At 36.7% G+C, this 16,648-nt stretch overlaps 1 protein-coding gene across 11 annotated transcripts in view; it reads left to right on the plus strand.

Moving 5' to 3' along the window:
• The window catches only part of EML1 (EMAP like 1), a 311,896-nt gene that overhangs the window by 252,284 nt on the left and 42,964 nt on the right, over positions 1–16,648 (plus strand). For all 11 annotated transcript variants that reach the window (XM_074213065.1, XM_074213063.1, XM_074213064.1 and 8 more), the window contains 2 exons: positions 2,077–2,202; positions 12,033–12,164. In XM_074213065.1, the coding sequence (XP_074069166.1) occupies positions 2,077–2,202; positions 12,033–12,164 (258 nt within the window). The remainder of the gene's footprint in view (positions 1–2,076; positions 2,203–12,032; positions 12,165–16,648) is intronic.

The raw sequence follows: 16,648 nt of genomic DNA on the forward strand, positions 1-16,648 counted from the left end.
TACACAATAACAGTTATTGCAGGATAATCAAATGTGAAAGATTTAGCTACTCTGATCAATATAATGAACCAAGATGGTTCTGAAGAACTGATGAAAAATGGTATTCACCTTCATAGAGAAAACTTATTAATGATGAGTGTGGATTGAAATATAATTTTTACTTTATTTTTTGTGCTTTTTTACAACATGGCCACTATGGAAAAATATTTTGCATGATTTCACATGTATAATTGATATATTGCTTGTCTTCTCAATGGGTGGGGGAGGGAGAAGAGAATTCAAAACTCAAAATCTTTTTAAATAATTTTTATATAAGTACTATAAATAATGTTTTTTTTAAAGTTTGTATCAGTAGACAAACAAATCAACAAGTATTTATTAAGCACTTTACTCTGTGCTAGGAATTCTTAAATTCAGGAGCTACAAAGGAAAATCAAAACAGTCTCTGCCTTCAAGGACCTTACAATTATAATGAGAAAAACAACACATACATTCTCTCTCTCTCTCTCTCTCTCTCTCCATATATATATAGAGAGAGATAGATAAAGATATATATTTATATATATATAAACCCATTCAAACCATCTTTAAATTTTAATATTATATGTTTACTATTATTAATATAATAATTCATATTAGTCCAGTGCCTCTATATTCCCCTAAATGAAGCAGTGCTGCCCATCTTATATAACTTTTATCTGTGTGTGTATATATATATATATATAATTTTACAATAGTAGTTTATCGAATAATTTCATAATCAATATTACTCAGTTCATCCTATATTATGTCAACTTATTGGTCATTGGACAAAAATTTTACATGCAGATCAGCTTAGTATTTATAGACTTTATAAAAACTGTAGGATATATAGCATTCTTTGCTACCTCACTGCTAAAATGAAAGAGGACCACAAAGGACTGAAGAATGGTTTGTATTTTTTTTTCATTTCTTTCATAGCTTGCAGTGATGAAAGAATTCATCATCAACTGATGGATAGATGTCACTATTCATAAACCAATGGAATGGAACCAGACATAGTGAAATACAGGGGGGAATCTTTGCAGCAACCACTGCACTGATGTCCCAGCCTGAGCCTGAATCACAACTGTTCAGGGGCAACTATGTCACTGGTCATAGAGAGGCCAGTGGCAATTGCCTTAACCTGTTCTATGGAGACAGGGAAGTTTCAGTCATGAGAATGGCTGTGCTGCCCTGGTCTAGTTACCAATTAGGGGACTCATGGGTTTTAGGAAAAATAGGGGTAATAGTGTATAACAAATCAGACTACAAATGACAAGAAACAAAACAGGAAAGGAGAGGTTGACCTTCCTCTTTGACAAAGAACCAAGCAATGTAGTCTCTTGATGAGCAAAAAGATGAAGCCTTGCTATCCACCTTACCACTGTTCCCTGACACCAAACCCTAAGGAATACTGAGTCTCTCTATCTGCCCTACAAATTAAATACTTTTTTCCTTAATCGTTCAAGTGGACAGTCTCCTGATAAGTCACCACTGTATTAGTTAAGCTGGGCCACAGATAGTGGACATAATCAGAGCCAAAGCCTTTTTAGCATGGATCATTCACTTGACAGAGATTATGTTCCCTGAACAAGCTTTCAAGCCCCTCAGGATCACTTTGAGGCCACAGGGAGATTTGGAGAATGAATAAAAAAAATATAGATATATATAGATATAAATAATATTGCAGTAATATATATTTACCCTCAAGGTATCATCTATAAGTTAAAGTTAAAGTATAAAATCAATATAACATTTTATAATGTTAGGCTATGAACCAGAAATACATAAAACCTGCCAACTACCAGAAAAGACTCATTTTGTTGGTTCTTTTAGAATCAATCATTTGGAGCTTTCAGATAAGTAATATTTTAAAAATAATTTGGGGTTTTGATCATTTGGGCATTAATTCTTCAAATTTTTATTGACTGAAGTGTGCTACTGGGAAGGCATTCAGATAATGAATACCAGACATACATACTTTAAATGTTATGTCTTGAAAATAACTCTATGAATTATTTAATTTTTATTTTCATATGCTTGTTTTAAATGCAGATTCCAGAACAGTTTGGTCCAATAAGAACAGTGGCTGAGGGAAAAGGTGATATTGTATTGATTGGTACTACTAAAAACTTTGTTTTACAAGGAACTCTGTCAGGGGATTTTAATCCCATTACCCAGGTAAGTTTCAACTTGGGTAAGTCAACCAAATATTTTGTTGATTTAAGTTGTAATAGAACATATTATGAGTCAGTGGTAAATAACTAACCTGGAAATCAGGAAGTTCAGGTCTTCATCCCAGCTCTGATCTCCTAACTTCTTATGATTTTGCAGCCAATCTTGTAACATTTCTGGGCTTCAAGTTCCAGACCTGTAAAATGCATAGATTAAACTATTTGACTTCTAAGGCCCCTTTCTGTGCTGAGATTCTGAGACTAGAGAGAGTTAAGTTTATAGTGATGTAATTCCTCTCTAAATATCAACATTCAAGATGGGGGCGTGAAACTAACATGCTCCTGGAACTTTCCCCTACACAATGCTAAAAATGAAATCAACTTTTCAACTATGGACATCATGGAGGATCTTCAGTGAAGGTCTTTCTCTTTGGGGGGAAAAGGTAAAATAAAGCCCAGCTAGGCAGGAAAACCAGAAAACCAGTGGGAGACTTTTAGCCCACAGTGCAACCCAGGTCCTGGCAGCTCGATAGCAAGCCAACAGGGAAGGTCCCATCCCTAGACAATGTCTGTCCTGCTAACACTAGGACAAAAGACAGGACTGGTTTTGAGACAAACCTCTGCATAGCCAATGCCTGGCTTGGGTAGGCAACATCTTGACCAGCCATAAACCAGAGATCAGATCCCAGCCCCTGAACAAAAAGCTATACCTCATACCCCAAAAGCAGAACTCAACAAAAAAAGTGAGCAAAAAGCTAAAAGCATGCTAATTATAGCAAGTTACTATGCAGATAGAGATGACATCTCAGAAGAAGAAATCAATTACAAATTACCTACATGGGAAGTATCAAAGGAGTCTATGAATTGGACTTATATCCAAAACCTCATAAAAGAACTTTAAAAAGAATTTTAAAACTAAGAAGAGAGGAAGAAGAAAAATGAAAAAAGAAATGAGAGCCATGCAGGAAAATTAGGAAAAATTGATCAAAGAAATCAACTCCTTTAAAAGTAAAAATAACCTCCTGGCAAAAGAATATAACTCTTAAAAAATACCCTAAAATTAGAATTGAAGAAATAGAAACTAATGAATCTATTGAGAAACCAAAATTGTAGCAAAAAAAAAATCAAGACTAAAAAAATTGAAGAAAACATTAAGTATCTTTTAGGAAAACAAAACCTGGAAAATAAATCTAGGAGAGATAATTTATGAATTATTGATCTACCAGAAAACCTAGATCAATAAAAGAGCCTAGAAAATACCTTTCAGAGAGTTATCAGGGAAAATTGTCCCAACATGCTAGATCAAGAAGACAAAATAGCCCTTGAAAGAATACAAAGAATACCTCGAGAAAGAGACCCCTAGGATAAAAACTCTTAAGAACTATCATGGCCAAATTCCAGAATTTTCAAATAAAGGAGAAAATACTATAAGCAACCAAAAGTAGCAATTTAATTACCAAGGAAGCACAATCAGAATTACACTGGACTTAACAGCTTCAACATTAAAGGACTGTGATGCAGGGTGGGGGCAAAGGGGGGACTGTAATCCAATATTTTGGGGCGCAAAGGACCGAACATTTCTACTTTGCAAAATTCAATGTATCCTGTCAGGGGAAAGATGGATGTTCAAGGTAAATGGAAAGGGGCGGGGGAAGCCAAATGTTAGTCAAGAACAATAAAGTGTATACAACCCTACAAGGGAAGATAATACTTGTAACTCTTGAGAATTGTATTTCTCTCAGGGTAATTAAGGGGTTGAATACAGTTGAAAAAGTTGTACTTAGAGGATATGGATTTGATTGGTTCTTGTCAAAATGACATCACTATATTTGAGACAAATTACAGTGCATCTGATTGTGGCTGATCAGACCAATATGAGCTCAGAATGCTCTACCACATTCATACACAAATAATCCAGGTAAAAAAACTGGGGTGTTTACTCTAAATATATGTATCTCATGTTTCCTTTGAGCTACTTTAATTCCACCTTGCTCATAGAGCTCAGCACTTTCTCTGATGAGGGCATCCTGTGCTGGGTGGTCCTGTGCCAGTGTCTTCCATAATTTAGAATCCATTTTAAAGTCTTAAGAAAGATCTTCAAGGCATCAGAATACTTAGAGTATCCTTATTTAATTAAATCATAGGTAACTTTACTTTATTAGATAATTAGAATTTTATAGAACCATTGGGGCAGAAGGTGGAACCCTACTTAGAAGTAATGGACAGAAAGAGATTAGGAAGTAAACTTATGTTAATCTACACTTTAGTTAAGGAGGGTTTAAGTACCATGGTTGGGGTACTAAAGGGACAGTGGAAAAGCTTGTACCTGATTTTTTGGTTGGGGAGGGCAGTAGGGCTATGATTGGAGTACTATAGTGATGGAGGGAGAGAATATATTTAGAGTGACTGGACATGAAAACATCATGAAAAGATATTGCTTAACTTGATGCTTTGGCTATAATTGGAGGAAATATGCTTAGAAAAAGAGGTTCATGAAATGATTTGACTTTGCATGATACTTTGGCTCATGAGGATTGTGTGTCCATGGAGGATCTTTGAAAAAGAGGGTTAAGTATAAAGTGATTATAATTTGATGTGATTCATAACTCTTGAGAGGTATATTTCTTTTTTTTTTTCTTTTTTCTTTTTTTAGGTTTTTTTCCAAGGCAAACAGGGTTAAGTGGCTTGCCCAAGGCCACACAGCTAGGTAATTATTAAGTGTCTGAGACCGGATTTGAACCCAGATACTCCTGACTCCAAGGCCAGTGCTTTATCCACTACAGCACCTAGCCACCCCAAGAAGTATATTTCTAAGGAGACAGAAGAGGGGACTTGGTGACGATAAGGCAATGCTACTTTTCAGACAATCAAGTCAGATCAAATTAAAATATATTTTTGACAAAGAGTACAAGATACCCTTAAAACAATAAATACATAAAAAGCACTATAGTAGGAGAAGTATAGGCATTAATGGAAAACACCAGATGAAGAGGCACAAAGACCTATTATAATAGAGGGGGGAAAGGGAGGGTGTGAACACTGAATAAATCCTTCTCAGTAGTCTTGGTCCATAGAAGGAATAACATACATTCTCAATTGGGTTTAAAAATCTATCTTTCCCTAAAGGGAATTGGGAGGAAAGGGAAACAAAAGGGAAGAAAAGATTGATAAAAAGGAAGGTGAAGGTGTAAGTGAAAGTAAACTTAAAATTAAAATTTAATAGAAAAGTTAAAGGGGAAAAGAAACAAAACATTAATGAGGAGAAATAAGAAAGGAAAGAGAAAAGTATAAACAGAAAGAAAACATGGAGAAAATACAGAATTAGTAATCTTAACTGTAATTGTGGATGGAATGAAATCTCTCACAAAAGAGAAGCGGATAGAAGAATGGATTAAAAACCAGATTCCTAAAATATGTTGTTTGTGAGAAATACATTTGAAGCAGAGAGATACACAAAGGGTAAAGGTAAAAGATTGGAGCAAAATATCTTATGCTTGCGGAGCCAAGATGATGACAGAAAAGCCTCTCCTAGGTGTTCACTCCATAATATTTCAAAAATCATAAAATTATGACTCAACTAAATTTTCAAGAGATAGGACCCACAGAGGGATCCAGTGAGGCAATTCTCTGACCAAGGTAACCTGGAAAATAGCAGAATGGCTCTGCTCCATGGGGTTAGAGGGGTAGCCTGCCAGAGTGAAGGAACTTCGGACTCCCGGAGGCAGCCCCAGGGCACCTGGGAGCTGCAGTTCACGGCAGCGGAGTCAGTTTCCTGACCTACACTGGGGAACACCAGGCAAACTTGGAAGATCAGCTGGAGGACCTCTGCCAGAATGAACACATGAAGCCCAGCCCTCAGGGCACTCGGTGAGCAGCAGTGGCCCCAGCAGCCTAGATTCAGGAAACAGAAGCAGGTGGAGCCCACAAGCAGGGACCCCCAGGCAACTGAGCCTTGATTGCTCAGCCTCCCAAAGGTAGGAGAGTGGAGAGAGATTTCTGAGGTCTGTCTTCTGTACCTGAACGGGGGGGCTCTGACCACATTCAGATCCTGATCACAGTCTAGGTACCCCATAGAACAGTGGGCCCCCCCACCTCAGCCCCATGGGAGAGGAGTGCATTTGTGGTCATTCACAGACCAGGAGGGAAGACAAAGATTCACTCACTGAGATCCTTGTGGGGGGTGTCCCAATGATACTCAAAAACTCAGGAAGCACCCCAAGACCAGGCACAGGCTGGGAAAATGAGTAAACAGAGAAAAAAGAGGAACACCATTGAGAAATACATTTTCAGGAGCAGCTAGGTGGCATAGGGGGGCGGCTAGGTGGCATAGTGGATAAAGCACCGGCCCTGGAGTCAGGAGTACCTGGGTTCAAATTCGGTCTCAGACACTTAATAATTACCTAGCTGTGTGGCCTTGGGCAAGCCACTTAACCCCATTTGCCTTGCAAAAAAACCTAAAAAAAAGAAAGAAAAGGAAAAAAAGAGAAATACATTGTCTACAATCCCAAGAAGGATCAAAACACTCAATCTGAAGATGAGGAAATACAAACTTCTGCATCTAAAGACTCCAAGAAAAATGGAAATTGGGCTCAGGCTATGACAGAGCTCAAAAAAGATTTTGAAAATCAAGTAAGGGAGATAGAAGAAAAATTGGGAAAAGAATGAGAGAGATGCAGGAAAAACAAAAAAAGAAGTCAGAAGCTTAGTCAAGGAGATACAAAGAAATGCTGAAGAAATAGCATGTTAAAAACCAGCATGAGTCAAATGGATAAAACAGTTTAAAAAGTTATTGAGGAGAAGAATGCTTTAAAAAGCAGAATTGGCCAGATGGAAAAAGAAATAAGAAAGCTCTCTGAGGAAAACAAATCCTTCAAATGTAGAATGGAGCTAAAGGAAGCTGTTAACTTTATGAAAAATCAAGACTCAATACTTCAACGCCAAAAGAATGAAAAATTAGAAGAAAAATGCGAAACATCTCATTTGAAAAGCAACTGATCTGGAAAACAGATTCAGGAAAGATAATTTAAATGTTATCAGGATACCTGAAAGTCATGATCAGGAAAAGAGCCTTAACCTCATTTTTAAAGAATTCCTACAGGAAAATTGCCCAGATATCCTAGAAGCAGAGGGGAAAATAGAAATGGAGAGAATCCACTGATCCCCCTGAGAAAGAGATCCCAAAAAACCAACCCCCAGGAATATAGCCAAGTTCCAGAATTCCCAAATCAAAGAAAAAATATTACAAGCAGCCAGAAGGATACAATTCAAATATCGTGGAGCTGCAGTCAGGATCACACAGGACTTAGCAGCAACTATATTAAGGGCTTATAGGACTTGGAATATAATATTCTGGAAGGCAAAAGAGCTTGGAATGCAACCGAGAATCAACTACCCAGAAAACCTGAATATCCTCTTCCAGGGGAAAAAGATGGACTTTCAGTGAACCAAGGGAATTTCAGTTGTTCCTGTTGAAACAACCAGAGCTGAACAGTAAGTTTGATCTTCAAATACAGGACTCAGAGTTGAGGAGAAGGGTAAAATATGAGGGACTTGATGAAGATGAACTGCATGTATTCCTGCATAGAAAAATGATACTGATAATATTTATATGAAACTTCTCATTTAATAGAGCAGGTAGAATGAGCTTTTATAGATGAAGCACAGGAAAAAGGTGAATTTGAAGATAAAATATGGTGTAAAAATGGAGTCAGTAGAAAAAAGGGAAATGTAATGGGAGTAAGAGAAAGGAGAGGTAAAATAGGCTAAGATATTTCATATAATTTTTTTTTACTATTGCAATGAGCTATTGCAATGATACGGAAGGGGGAAGGCGAGGGGGAATGAGGGAACCTTCGCTCTCATCAGAGGTGGCTTGGAGAGGAAGCAAAACAGCAAATATAATCAATGGAGTATAGACATCTAGAGTAAAAAGGAGAGAAGGGGGACAGGGGGAGGGGGTAAACTGTGGGGAAGAGTGGTCAGATATAACACATTTTCTTTTTTACTTCTTGCAAGGGCCGGGGATTGGATGGCCTGTCCCAGACCACAGGGCCAGGTGGTTGCTGGGCCTTAGGGGTAGTATGTGGGCTCGGGGCCTCTTGGCCCCAGGGCCGGTGATCAGTCTGCTGCACCACTCAGCTACCCTACAGCACATTTAAGAAGAGGGACAGAGTGAAAGGAGAGAGAAAATATAGTAGTATATGGTAGTGGGGAAGTATGAATGGAGGGAGTTGCGATCAGCAATGGCAACAGTGGGAAAACATGGAAGTAGCTTTTGTTATGGACTTATCATAAAAAAATGTGATCCACCTGAGACAGAGCTGGTGGTGTTGGCACACAGACTGAAGCACATTTATTTTATTTTTTTATTTTTGATTATTTTCTCTTTCTTTTATTGCTCATGAGGGTCTATTTGGGGGGGGGTATTATGTTTACTCTTACACAAGAATATTTTAGTAATGTATAAAAAACATTTGTACAAAAATAAAAGCAAAAATATAAAAAAAGAAAAAATCTTATGCTTTAGCAGAAGTAAAAAAAAATCAGGGATAATGATCCTGATCTCAGACAAAACAAAAGCAGAAATAGATAGCATTAAAAGGGATCAGGAAGGAAACTACATCTTCTTAAAAGGCACCATAAGCAATGAATTAATATCATTAAACATATAGGCACCTAGTGGTATATCACTCAAATTCTTAGAGGAGAAACTGATTGAATTACAAGGAGCTATAGACAGCAAAACTATAATAATGGGGGGGACCTTCAACTGCCCTCTCTCAGAATTAGATAAATCTAACAGAATAAACAAGAAGGAAGTTAAGGTGAAAAAAAATCTTAGAAAACTTAAGATTTGATAGACCTCTGGAGAAAATTGAATGGAAATAGAAAAGAATATACCTTTTTCTCTGCAATACATGGCCCATAAACCAACTGACCATGTAATAGGACATAAAAACATTACAAATCAAATGCCAAAAGGCAGAAATAATAAATACATACTTTTCAGATCATGATGTGATAAAATTATCTGTAATAAAGGGCCATGCAAAGATAAACCAAAATTAATTGGAAATTAAATAACTTAATTTTAAAAAACAAATGGATCAAACAAGAAAACTTAGAATTAATCATTCATTTCATCCAAGAAAATAACAACAATGAGACATTATATCAAAATTAATGAAATGCAGCAAAAGAAGTTTTTAGGGGAAAATTTTTATCTCTATATGCTTATATGAATAAAATAGAGAAAGAAGAGATCAATGAATTGGGTATGCAACTAAAGGTGCTAGAAAAAGAAGAAATTAAAGATTCTCAATGAAATACCAAAGTAGAAATCAAAGGAGAGATTAATAAAATTGAGAACAAGAAAACCATTGATCTAATAAATTAGAATTGAGTTGCTTTTATGAAAAAAATAAATGATATAGACAAACCTTTGGTTAATCTGATATGTAAAAAAAGAAGGATATCAAATTACCAGTATCAAAAATGAAAAGGATGGTGGATCAATGGAAAGAGCACCAGCCCTGGAGTCAGGAGGACCTGAGTTCAAATGTGACATCAGACACCTAGCTATGTGACCATGGGCTAGTCACTTAACCCCATCGCCTTACCAAAAAAAAACAGAAATGAAAAGGATGAACTCATCACCAATGAAGAGAAAATTAAAGAGATAATTCAGTTATTTTAGCCAATTGTATTCCAATAAATTTAATAACTTGAGTGAAACTGGATGAATATTTACAAAAATACAAACTATCCAGATTAGCAGAAGAGGAAATAAAATACTAAATAACCCCATTTCAGAAAAAAAAAATGGAGAAACCATCATTAAACTCCCTAAGAAAAAGTCTCTAGGTCCAGATGGGTTTACAAGTGAATTCTACCAGCTGTGTGGTCTTGGGCAAGCTACTTAACCCTGTTTGCCTTGCAAAAACCGAAAAAAAAAAAAAAAAAAAAAAAAAAAACCAAGTGAATTCTAGCAAACATTTAAGGAACAATTCCAATTCTATTTATGAAACTGTGCCCAAAGAGCAATAAAACTGATCATACTCTTTCACCCAGCAATACCAATACCAGGCCTATATCCAGAAGAAATCATAAAAAATGAAAAAATCTTCCAAAATATTCACGGCAGCTCTTTTTGTAATGACAAAGAATTGGACATTGAAAGGATGCCCATCAATTTGGGAAAGGCTGAACAAGTTATGGTATATAAATGTTTTGGAGTTCTATTGTTTTATAAGAAATCATAAATGATCAGACTCTAGAAAAGCATGGAAAGAATTACAAGAACTGATACTGGTTGAAGGGAGCAGAACCAAGAGAACATTTTGTTCACATTAACAACAATATTGTGAGTTGATCAACTTTAATGGATGCAGCTCCTCTCAGTAGTTCAGAAAGCTAAGACAACCCTGGGAACCTGCTATAGACATCATCTACATCCAGACAAAGAAAAAAACAAAACAACAAACTATAGAATGAACACTTCGTTCACTTTTTAAAACTTTCTCTTATATTTTTCTTTCCTATCTCATGGTTTTCTTTCTTTTCTCTTTTATGACTAGTATGTAAAAATGTTAAACATAAATGTACATGTATAATGTTCACTAGACTGTTTGCTGCTGAGGGAATGGTGACTGTAAGAAATTGTGCAACTTACAATTGGAAAAATAAAATATCAATTACATATAAATTTTAAAAATTAAAAGTAATAAAATACCAGCATTCACTGGTTCTCCACTGGTTCACCTTGGAGTTACCTTTGACTCTTCCCTCTCTTAATCTAATCACTTATTAAGTTCTGCTGATTCCCATTCTGTAGTGTGTTTTGCATCCATTGCTCTACATACCACTGCCATTTTCCTAATACAGTTCTCACTACCAGCTGCCTAGTTGCTAAAACAGTAGGGTTAGGAGATATTCTAGCCACCATTCTTTCCAGAACATTCTTCATATACTGTCAGAATAATCTTTTTTTTCCATGAATCTTGCCATATTAATTCCTCTGAAAAGTTATAAGTGACTTCCTGTGGTTTAACTAGTAAAATCAAGGCTATTATATGTAGCATTCAGTGTCCTCCCCTCTCCTCCAATCTGAATCCACCCTACTTCTCTCCTCTTATATCACAGTTGAATCTCAGGTCTCTAGAGCAAGGATGCATCTTATTTTAGCTAAATTCTTTTTTGGATGCTATTTGTTCCTTTTGAAATGGACATCTCTATGACCCCCATCTTACTAACTATGCCTGCATATCTTTAACTCAGGAATGCTCTCCTTCCCCTTCTATAGAATTCCTATTTGTCTTTTAAAGCCCAAATCAAGTGTCATCAGTTCTGTGAAACTGCCTCTGAACCCTTCTACTAACAACACTTCATAAAGTACTTTGTTTTGAAATCCTCCTTTGTAATCCTTTGTTTTGTAATTCTCCAATCTGATTAAAATGTAGTATTGAATAATAATAATAATAATAGCACCACAATCTGTGTTTTCTCCTCTACTAAACTGTAAACTTTATTAATTCAGGGAACATCCCTTATCTAAACCTGAAATTTCCCCCAGGATCTAACACAATGGGTTCATAATATATCTTTGTTACTGTTGATTGTTTTAGATAACTATTTCTAACAGGAATGTTATAATAAAAACACTATTAAAATATGGGATATGACTAGTTTATAAAATATAAGCTGAAAATGTAAGTTATAAAAGAAACAAACAAAGCAAAATAAATGCAGATTGTACCATCAAACTTTGGTTAATGACATATTAAAACTATACTTTTGTTTTCAGTATTTTAGAAAATATTTTTTCCCTTTTTTTTGTAGGCTCACACTGATGAACTCTGGGGACTAGCCGTCCATTCTTCTAAATCTCAATTCTTAACATGTGGACATGACAAACATGTTACACTCTGGGATGCATTAAGTCATCAACCTATCTGGAGTAAAACAATAGAGGTAAATGTGTTCATAAAGCTCTGATTTGCATATTTATACTTTACAAAATTTATTGTAATAAATGAATTACCTTAAATAATTTTTCCATGAAAGTAAAAGGTATTATAACCAAGGTTTCATATGATTAATTTCTTTTAGAAATTTCTTTCCCAATGACCTTGAGTTAGACATCTTGTTTTATAATTTGGAGTTTATCTTTGCACTTTCAGGCAGATAATAAATTATTCTTATCAAGAGAAAACATTAACTGTCAGGTTCATATAATTTTGTAACTGAAATTTTATAATAAACTAGATATTTTAAAGCAACTAAAATAATTTAGAAAAAAATTATTGTAAATTTATGTAGTCTGATATGTTCTCACAGATGAGACAACTCTACAGAATAAGTTATAGCTCTCCTCTCAGAGTTCTATGAGGAATTCTTAATGTTCAAGTGCTCAATGATGTGCTCTACCCCTCCCTCATTTTCCCTGCCCCAGATTATCAGTTGAAAATTAGTTTAGTTATCTAGCCTTAAGTTTTAGAAAGGGATATTTATCAAGGTGGAATGGAAGATCAATTAGTACAGACATACTCCCAATGTCTGTGACACACTCTTGCATATATGCATAGAGTCCAAGCAAAAGTGAACCCAAGCTTGGAAAGCACATGTGGTGAAGGAATACACTTCATAGCTTCTGATTTCTGTAATCTTTTCCCTCCTATTTTGGGGGTACTCAAGAAGTTCCTTTCTAGCATAATGAATTAGGCTTACTGAATGTAATTCTTCTGGAATGTAAACCTCTTGAACTTCCTGGTTCCCTTCAGATGCCACATTCATGATGAGCCTTTGTCCTTGGGGACAAAGACTATTACAGTTAATCTTTGTATCCCTAGAACTTAGTATAGTAACTTGCTGATAAATTCTTGTTGAATTGAATTAACTCTGAGCAGTCTAACTTTCCCGTATGCCTGTTTTATACGTGTAAAAATAGGGTTAATAATACTTATATTAACAACCTTAAATCAAGATTGTTATGAGAAAAGTATTTTATAAGACTTAAAAAGTATTCTAGACATAGGCAGTTGCTTTTGTTTTTACTCCTGATTTGGAACAATGAGGAAAGGACAAAGAAAATTAATGTAGTCCTTGTGTGGCAAAGGAAAATGGAACCAAAGGATAATATAGACAGTGCTCTGTTGTTTATCCTTGTGGTATAAAATCAGGGGCATTATGCATTATAGCATCCAACCATTCATTCCTTTACTTACCCTCTTCCTCCTAGCCTCTAAGACTAGGCCTGGCCTCATACTATTAGGGAAATTAAATCTGCCTTGATCCATTTCATCCCCAGACCCTCATGCTCAGTAGGGGTCAAGCAGGGCCTGCTTCTGCAGAAATGGGACTTCTAGGGATTTTATCTTGGATTGACATGGATCAAATGAGATCTCCCTGCACAGAAGTAGAGGGCACACCACCCAGGGAACCTAAACTGCAACAAGGCTTAAGCTTAGGCAGAAACTATGAAATCCATTTCTTGGTTCTATTTTTACTCTTATTGTATTCTTCCAGATTATCTTTCACTTCTGCTAATTTGCATTCTAAATCATTTGTTTTGTCTTTGGTTTCTCTGATAGAATTTAGCACCATGAATTCAAGTTTTTCTATTCTGCCAATTATTTCTGCTATGTAGACAATCAATTCTGTTCTCCCAATTCTCATTTCTCTTTTAAACCACTCTTTTCAACAGTATGTTGTGGTTACATGCTGTTTTTAAAATCCACATGATTCCCTGCCTCATCAGGTGTTGAATTGTTTTTCTTTGTTTTACAATATTTCTTTTTTTTGATGCAAAAATTCTAACATTTTATTTGTTTTCCAATATATACAATAATAATATGTACCCATCATTTTTTGCAAGGCTCTGAATTCTACAATTTTCCCCCTCCTCCCTTCCCCCCCCACAGAAGGTTATCTGACATTCTCTACATTGTTTCCATGCCATACTTGATGTGAATTGAATGTTATAAGAGTAAATATAAGAATAAACATAAACCCCCTCCCCCCAAGAAGATGAGAAACCTCAAGAATACAGAGAAAGGAAAAAAAATTGTACTTCAGTTTGTGTTCAGATTTCAATGGCTCTGTCTCTGGGGTGAGTTGCTTTCTTTATCATAAGTCTACCAGAGAAGTTGCTTCAATATTTTTTCCTCAGTTGCTATCATTACTAGCTGTACCTCCACTCTATTTCTCCCCACTCTCATTTATTCTATTCTCTCTCTCTCTCTCTCTCTCTCTCTCTCCCCTTTCATCCTAACCCTGTCCAAAAGTGTGTTGAATCTGAGTACCCTCTCCCTCAATCTTCCCTCCCTTCTATCACCTATTCCCCCATCCCCCCCCCCATCCCGTCCCTGTCCTCCCATCCTTCTCCAGGGCAAGATAGATTTCCTCACCCTATTAAGTGTGTATGTCATTTCCTCCCTGAGCCATTTCCAATGAGAATGAAGACTCACTCATTTCCCCTTGCCTTGCCCCACTCCACTCCATTGAAAAAGCTTTTTTCTTGACTGTTATGTGAAATCTCTCGGCTTCTTCATTATCTCCTTTTCCATCTCCTTTTCCTTCCTCTCAGTACTTTCCCCCATCACCCATTGACTCCATCCCTTTACCACATCATACCATTATATTCTGCTCCTTCCTATGTCCTGTCTATATATGCTCCTTCTAACAGCTCTTATAAATGAGAAACATATGAGTTATCAATATCTTCTTCCCATGCAGGAATACAAACAGTTCATAATCATCAAGTTCCTCAAAGTTAGTCCCTCTCTTCCACTCCCTCTATGGTTCACCAGAGTCCTGTACTTGGAGATCAAACTTTCTGCTCAGCTCTGGTCATCTCAGTAGGAAAGTTTGAAAATCCTCAGTTTCATTGAAAGTCCATCTTTTCTCCCTGAAAGAGGATGTTCAGTTTTGCTGGGTAGTTGATTCTCAGTTGTAAACCAAGATCTTTTTCCTTCCGGAATATCTTATTCCAGTCCCTCCGAGCCCTTCATGTAGATGCTGCCAGATCCTGTGTAATCCTGTGGAGCCTCCATAGTTGGATTGTTTGTTTCTGGCAGCTTTTAGAATTTTCTCTTTGATTTGGGAGTTTGGGAATTTGGCTATAATATTTCTGGAAGTTTTTCTTTTGGGATCTCTTTCAGGGGCTGACTGGTGAATTCTCTCGATTTCTATTTTACCCTCTGCTTCTAGGATCTCAGGGTAATTTTGCTGTATCATTTCTTGAAAAATGAAGTCTAGGCTCTTCTCCTGGTTGTGGCTTTTGGATAGCCCAATCATTTTTAAATTATTTCTTCTGGATCTGTTTTCAAGGTCGGTTGTTTTTCCAATGAGATATTTCACATTTTCTTCTAATTTTTGGCTTTTTTTGGAAGAGTTTTATTTCTTCCTGATTTCTTGCAAAGTCAGCATCCTTTAGTTCCATTCTGCATTTGAAGGAGTTATTTTCTTCAGAGAGCTTTTTTATCTCCTTTTCCAACTGGCCAGTTCTGCCTTTTAAGGCATTCTTCTCTTCATCTGCCTTTTGTTTTGCTTTTTCCAATAGGCCTAAACTGGTTTTTGTTTTTGTTTTTTAAGGTTTGTGCAAGGCAAACGGGGTTAAGTGGCTTGCCCAAGGCCACACAGCTAGGTAATTATTAAGTGTCTGAGACCGGATTTGAACCCAGGTACTCCTGACTCCAGGGCCTGTGCTTTATTCACTATGCCACCTAGCCACCCCTAAACTGGTTTTTAATAAATTATTTTCTTCAGTATTTTTTTTGTATATCTTTCACCAAGTTTTTGATTTGGTTTTCATGATTTTTCTACATCACTCTCATTTCTCCTCCCAATTTTTCCTCCACCTCCCTTAATTGCTTTTCAAAGTCTTTTTTGAGCTCATCCATAGTCTGAGCCCATTTTCTATTTCTCTTGGAGGTTTTGGATATGGAAGCTTCAATTTTGTCATCATCTGAGTATGTGTTTTGATCTTCCATAATTCTCTATGGTCAGATTCTTCTTTTTCTGTTATTTACTCATTTCCTCAGCCCATTACAGCACTTACAAGGCTTTAGGGTTATATTTGGGGGGGATACCCCACTGGGACCTTTATTCCTCCAAGGTCTTATGCTCTCTAGCCTGTGCTTTGATATGTAGATGACCACAGCACTGCCCTCTGCCCTGGGGCTATAAGGAGAGATCCAGCTTGGTTATTTAGTATGGAAGCCTAAAAGGCAATATCTGAGTGTAGGCAAACAGGAGAGTCCTACCCCTGGGGAGAGCAGAGAAATCTCTGCAGACTTCCCTTACAGTCTCTGGGGGGTGCAGGCTGCAGGTTCTGCAGCCAGGGCTCCTCACCCTGCACTCACCCAGGTGCAGCAGAGTTCTCTCCCTGCCCCTTCAAGCTGTTATTAGTGATTGCTGGGCTGGGCTGGGCTGTGCTGTGCTGAGCTGAGCTGAGC

Source organism: Macrotis lagotis, chromosome 1, assembly GCF_037893015.1.
Source record: "Macrotis lagotis isolate mMagLag1 chromosome 1, bilby.v1.9.chrom.fasta, whole genome shotgun sequence".
In the NCBI taxonomy this organism is placed as follows: Eukaryota; Metazoa; Chordata; class Mammalia; order Peramelemorphia; family Peramelidae; genus Macrotis; species Macrotis lagotis.